The following is a 6,828-nucleotide window of genomic DNA, read 5'->3' as shown; positions in this document are numbered from 1 at the left end:
GGTGGGGCATGGTGGCTCACACCTGTAATCCCAGCACTTTGGGAGGCCGAGGCAGGTGGATCACGAGGTCAGGAGTTTGAGACTAGCCTGACCAACATGGTGAAACCCCATCTCTACTAAAAATATAAAAATTAGCCAGGCATGGTAGTGTGCGCCTGTAATCCCAGCTACTTGGGAGGCTGAGGCAGGAGAATCACTTGAACCCAGGAGGCGGACGTTGCAGTAAGCTGAAATCATGCCAACTGCACTCCCACTCAGGCAACAGAGCGAGACTCTATCTCAAAAAAAAAAAAAAAAAAAAATTATGTGGTAGAGTTACTAATTCAGTCTTTTAAAAATGTAAAAATGTGATCACTTTTGAGGAGCAATTTCTTCTTAAACAGCTTCCTGTTTAAGATTTCAAATAACTCACTCAGCTGTATTTGTAAAAGCCACAGAACTATCATGTAACATAGTGATCCCACTTTTAGGACTGTATCACAAGCAATTTTCCAAAAAAGTGCTTATTTGCACAAAGACAATGCTAACTACACATTAACTTAAAGATAAAAAAACAATAAAAAGGAATGACTAAGCCAATAAAACAGATCAGCACTATACCATCTTCAAATTAGCTATTTTTAAATGCCACTGTTTACATAGGAAATGTCTAAGGAAATAAAAGTAATAGAGGAGAAAAAAAGTAAACTATACACTAATCACAACCAAGTAATAATTGTACCTGTAAGTACAAGATAGAAAGGAACACAGAGTCTTGGGAGAAGAAATTTATGAAAAATGTTTTGTTCTTTGGGCTTAGAAACAATGACATCTTGGTAGTAATGAGCATACCTAGCGCCCAAAACTGGGTTTCTAAAAACCATTCTCCTGCAAAAGGGACCAGAGAGAAGTGAATGATTGATTCTAAGGTTGGGCAAAGAAGACACAAGACAGACCTAAAACCTTTTGTAGTACCAAAAAGTAATCAAATGCTCAAAAAAACTGATAAGCACATGCTGAAAGAATACAGGAACTACATGGAAGGAGCTCCTAATAGCCAAAGTTGGGACAATTTGAGGAACAAATAAATAAAGCCACAGAAATGTAGACTTAAATGTGGTTAAAATGGCCGGGTGCAGTGGCTCACACCTGTAATCCCAGAATTTTGGGAGGCTGAGGTAGGTGGACCATGAGGTCAGGAGATTGAGACCATCCTGGCCAACATGGTGAAACCTCATCTCTATAAAATACAAAAAATTAGCTGGGTATGGTGGCACCCGCCTGTAGTCCCAGCTACTTGGGAGGCTGAGGCAAGAGAATCACTTGAACCTGGGCGGCGGAAGTTGCAGTGAGCCAAGATTGTGCCATTACGCTCCAGCTGGGCAACAGAGCAAGAGTCCATCTCAAAAACAACAAAAATTTTTTAATGTGGTTAAAGTGATAAATTCTGGAATAAAATTTGGGCACTTGCTACAACATAGACGAACTTTCAACATTCTATTAAGTGAAATAAGCCAGTCACAAGAAGACAAACACTCTATGATTTTACTTATATGAGGTACCCAGACTAGTCAAATTCATAGAGACAGAAAGTAGAATAGTGGTTACCACAGACTAGGGGGAGAAGAGAATAGGAAGTTATTACTTAATGGGTACAGCGTTTCTGTTTGGGATGATGAAAAAGTTCTAGAAATGAATAGTGGTGACAGTTGCACAACAATGTGAATATACGTGATGCCATTGAACGGTACATTTAACTAATAATGGTTAAAATGGTAAATTTTATGTCATGTATATTTTACCACAACAAAAAAATGTAAAAAAATAAAGTCAGCAAAATAAAAGTATGCACTCACCATTAACATGGCTAAGAAATTTTAAATCTTTAAAACATACTGGCTATAAATACCACCTAGTGGTCACATTTAAAACACCAAATTTCCTTATCTAACACAGTTGTCTGCTTTTCCTCAATAACTTTACTTGTTTACTAAATAAGCACCTCCTCTAAACATTTGTGATGCTTATGTCTCTGAATTTCACCTCTGATCTAGACAGTTTCCTCATAGACTACAAAGGTGCAGTTTCAAAGACCTCTGTTTACCTGGTTTGCAAAGGAGTTCTGTACCAATCAGAAAGGACCTGTTTCTTGCATAAAGGGGCAAGGAATCACTGTGCACTTCATGACTGGGAAGCTTCTCACTCTCATAAATAAGCTCTTCAAATTTTCTAACTTTCTAGAATGATGTTGTTAGAAAACAATTTCCAAAATAGAAGCTCATGTTCAAATTTTGGTATGAAAGGATATTTTAAAGGTCATGCAATGCATTTTTTCTTATAGAAAACTTGGTTTACTCACATCTGTCTAACATCTTTCTTTACTTCAAATAACAGTGAGCTAACATTGCAAAGCCAGAATTCTGGTCATTTTCACCTAAATATATACATTCAGAATTTACTCTTATGCAGAGACAAATAAACGTTCATTCTTTAACAAGTGGTCACATGAAATCTATAAATCATGGGAATGTTTTTAGAAAACCACATACACAAATACTATGTAATTCTACTTAAGCTTAATATGAAAATGCTAAAGTATATAAATACCAAGTCACTTTCCAGAAATATTCATTTAACTACCAATGTTAGAGGCTCAAAAAATGTTTAATAGAGTACTTTTATTAGAACACTTAGTGGTTCAACAACATATTTTTAGCCAACATAAAGATTAATATTTTGAGAAAAAGTTACCTTCTTCAAGCTTCTTTTTCAGTTCTTCTATTTCTTTCTGGAACTGACGCAGCAAAGCATCCTTTGGATCTTCATTAATTCTAGCTTTATTTTTAATATTCTTAGCACGATTGGCATACCGTAATGTACTGATAGTTTCATCATAATTGTAATCTGCTGGCCCAATATTTGCACACTGTTGAATTAGAAACATGAAACAAATCATTTTATACTTGACACAGTTAAAATTAACATAACCATTACAAATATGTCAAAAACTGTTTAAAGCAAATATGTACCCTTGGCTTTCTTGAAAAAGAGTGTGTCAACCACATGGGTTTCCAAATGACACTATTATGGGCTAATACACGAGTGTACCACAGAAAGGACAACCACAAGTCAAAAAAAGTAAAATAATCAATAATTTTACAAATGTGATACATAATAATTACTGGAATAAAGTGAAATCTTAAATTTGCCTGATGTTAACAGTATCACCAATTAAGTCTTACCATCATAGTTTTTGAATTTCCTCCTAAGGAATCCTGAAGAAGACGAGTCAATTTAGAGTTACGATAAGGCACATGAGTGCTTTTTCCATCAACCAAGGCAGAAATTACATTACCAAGGGTGGAAAGTGAAAGATTGATTTTTGTAGCTTCCTTTAGGCGCTGTCCAGTAGCTCCCGTTTTTGCTTGCCTTTCTGAACCCTAGCAATAAACAGAGATGAAAGTAAAAACAAAATTAAAAAAAAAATAGAATATTCATCCCAAGGTTTTATTAAAAAGTAATCTTAAAAAACTTGATACGATGCCTGGAATTCACTTCAAAATAATCTAGGAAGGGAAGAAGTGGGTGAGAGCAGGTAAAACAAGATTAGCCATGAGCTGATTGCTGGAGTTGGGTTATGTGTGTGGAGGACCATTATACTAGTCTATCCACTTTCATATACATTTGAAATGTTCCATAATATATAATAAGCATATACAAGTAACAACTTAAAAATCATATGTAAATCATACCTCTTCGCTTTAATTTTTATTCATTTATAAAATAAATGGATCACAATAAAGAGTTATTCCTTATGCAATGTCCTGTTACTTACAGCAAGATCTACAAGATGGAGCTTCCCCATCCTGACATGCATGTTACCGTCAATGCCTTTTTCACTGCATTCTATAGTAATTGTAAAGATGGCATGAGAACGGGAACTATGTTCGTTCATATTAGTTGCACCAACAGAACCTTTAATAAATAAAGGAAATCCTTAAAAAGTGTAACAGAGTGCCTTTAAAAATAATTAAACATCCAGAACAGTTTAAAATACTTAATTGCATCACAATCAAAAGCCAGAGAGCATAGCTAAACTTTAAAGGCATGGGTGTGTACTCAGCCATTATGTGAAATGTCTCTTATACTTTATGTTAACAAAATAATTTTTAAGGTTTCTCATATTAAAGACATAACATTAGCAAAAAATAATTACAATCCCAAATAATTCTGCCTAAAAAATAACTAATTTACACCCAGAAACCCATGTTAATTGGAGAAATTATTGCTGATTTAGCTGTCTAAAGAGAATTATGCATGCTGGTGTACTGTAGGAAGTAAAAAATAACAATAATAAAGAGAATTTTAGCTGGGCTAGAATTTTAGCTACTTGGGAGGCTGAGGCACAAGAATCGCTTGAATCTGGCAGGCAGAGGTAGCAGTGAGCTGAGACTGCACTCCAGCCTGGGCAACAGAGTAAGACGCTATCTCAAAAAAAAAAAAAAAAAAAATTATGTTCTAGGCATATAAATCACAGGAATATTTGCACATATGTTAGAAAATACAACAATATTCAGTGCAGCATTACAAAAAATAAGGTATATCTAAAGACATGGAAAAATGCCCTGAACATATAAATTAAAAATAAAAGCAAGTTAAAAAGGAACACATAACCATAATCCTACTTATGTTAAAACAAATCCATTCATAATATGCAAAGCATTTGTATGTGTGTAAATATGTGAATACACTGTGTAAACAAAAAACATTTATTTAAAATAGACATGTATTAGTTTTTTTCTTTAATTCCAAAGGATTTTAAAAGCATTAATTCTACTCAATGCCAAAATTATCTTCCTACAAGATTCATGCAGAACTTTTCCATGCAAGCTTTGATTTTAGAATTTAAACATTAAATTAGGAGATAGCTATATTAGAAGTCAGATAACATGAATGCAATTTGCACCGATAGAGAAAAATAAAGCCTGATGAAAGAAGGTAAATGAAGAACTAGTGAATGAAAGCACAAGAGTTTACGATTCCATACTATATTTTTCTATATTCTTTTAAATCAAATTGAATTTTTTTTTTTTTGAGATGGAGTTTCACTCTTGTTCCCCAGGCTGGAGTGCAATGGCGCAATCTCGGCTAACTGCAACCTCCACCTCCTGGGTTCAAGCAATTCTCCTGCCTCGAGTAGCTGGGACTACAGGTGTGCACCACCATGCCCAGCTATTTTTGTATTTTTAGTAAAGACAGGGTTTCACCATGTTGAGCACGATGGTCTCGATCTCTTGACCTTGTGATCCACCTGCCTCGGCCTCCCAAAGTGCTGGGATTATAGGTGTGAGCCACCGTACCCAGCCCAAATTGAAAAATTTTAACAACAAAATTAAAAATAGGCCAGGCGCGATGGCTCACAGCTGTAATCCCAGCACTTTGGGAGGCCGAGGCAGGTGGATCACCTGAGGTTGGGAGTATGAGAGCAGCCTGACCAATGTGGAGAAACCTCGTCTTTACTAAAAATACAAACTTAGCCCAGTGTGTTGGTACATGTCTGTAATCCCAGCTACTCATGAGGCTGAGGCAGGAGAATGGCTTGAACCTGGGAGGCAGAGGTTGTGGTGAGCCGAGACTGTGCCACTGCACTCCAGCCTGAGTAACAGGAGCAAAAACTCCATCTAAAAAAATAATAAAAACAAAAATAAAGAGCTATTCATTTATACACCACTTCAAATCCTCTGTTCAGTAGTGACATACACGCATGTTTCCATAGAGTTATTAGGTCTTACTTTATCTTCTGGTTTTTTTCCACTTAACAATTATCTCTTATGTATATTTCCATGAAAAAACAACCTGAACATTTTACTGAAATTGATTTTGTTATTTCTTTACTGTTAGAGATTTGGGATTGTTTCCTATCTTAGGTCCTTACAAGTGATACTATTATGAGCATCTTTGAATAGATCCTTTCTTTCTCTTTAGGGTTATTTCCACAGAATATATTTTCCAAACTGGAATTACCAAGTCAAAGGATAGGAACAGTGTTCTAACTATGTGATTATTAATCACACTGTAGCAGTGTTGTCCAATTTGAGGTGAGACAGAATATGTAATTTGAAAAAAAAAATCATATTAGCTGTTTTAATAACTATTGTTTTTGCAATATGAGTAAAGCATGCTATGGACGATTGTAATTTTTCTGTATTTCCAGTTACAAAAATAAGGCACTGCAGCAGACAAGCTGCTAAAAGTTACCTACATTGAACTTTACAACCACTGGGAGAGAACAGCTAATAGTAATCAAGTAGACTCAACACTCAAAACTGCTGAAACATCACATAATGAAACAAAATAAAAACCACCTTTACTGCTCTATTTTCTATCACAGTATTTATTTTTAAATATGAAAGAAAATTAAATTTTTATGCTTTTCCAGAGGGTACAGAACAATTTATTCTATAAATACACCTGCATGTGTATACTCATATATATACAAGAATGTGTACTGCAGTGTTGCTCATAATAGCAAGACTGAAAACAATCCAAAAGTCCATCAATAAAAGATAGAGTAATTTATGGTACATCCATCCAACTAAAGACTATATAGTCATTTTTTAATGTCTATATATGTGGTAATATGTGTTCATGTGAAATGATCTCCAAGAAGATACTAAGTGAATAAAATACGCTATTATCTCAGAAGTTCAAGAACAGCCTGGCCAACATGGTGAAACCCCATCTCTACTAAAAATACAAAAATTAGCTGGCTGTGGTGGCAAGTGCCATTGCACTGCAGCCAGGGCAACAAGAGCAAAACTCTGTCTCCAAAAAAAAAAAAAAAAAAAA

At 35.1% G+C, this 6,828-nt stretch overlaps 1 protein-coding gene across 12 annotated transcripts in view; it reads right to left on the bottom strand.

Moving 5' to 3' along the window:
* KIF3A (kinesin family member 3A) overlaps positions 1–6,828 on the bottom strand; it is a 57,626-nt gene that overhangs the window by 31,826 nt on the left and 18,972 nt on the right. For all 12 annotated transcript variants that reach the window (XM_032255785.1, XM_032255364.1, XM_032255456.1 and 9 more), the window contains exons 6-8: positions 3,815–3,954; positions 3,222–3,419; positions 2,731–2,905 (exon numbers count right to left, since the gene is read on the bottom strand). In XM_032255785.1, coding sequence (XP_032111676.1) covers positions 2,731–2,905; positions 3,222–3,419; positions 3,815–3,954 — 513 coding nt within the window. The remainder of the gene's footprint in view (positions 1–2,730; positions 2,906–3,221; positions 3,420–3,814; positions 3,955–6,828) is intronic.

The sequence above is a fragment of the Sapajus apella genome, unplaced genomic scaffold (genome assembly GCF_009761245.1).
Source record: "Sapajus apella isolate SASKATOON/1434 unplaced genomic scaffold, GSC_monkey_1.0 scaffold1, whole genome shotgun sequence".
NCBI lineage: Eukaryota > Metazoa > Chordata > Mammalia > Primates > Cebidae > Sapajus > Sapajus apella.
Note: the sequence above shows the minus strand (reverse complement) of the source record. Positions and strands in the feature narration are given on the sequence as shown.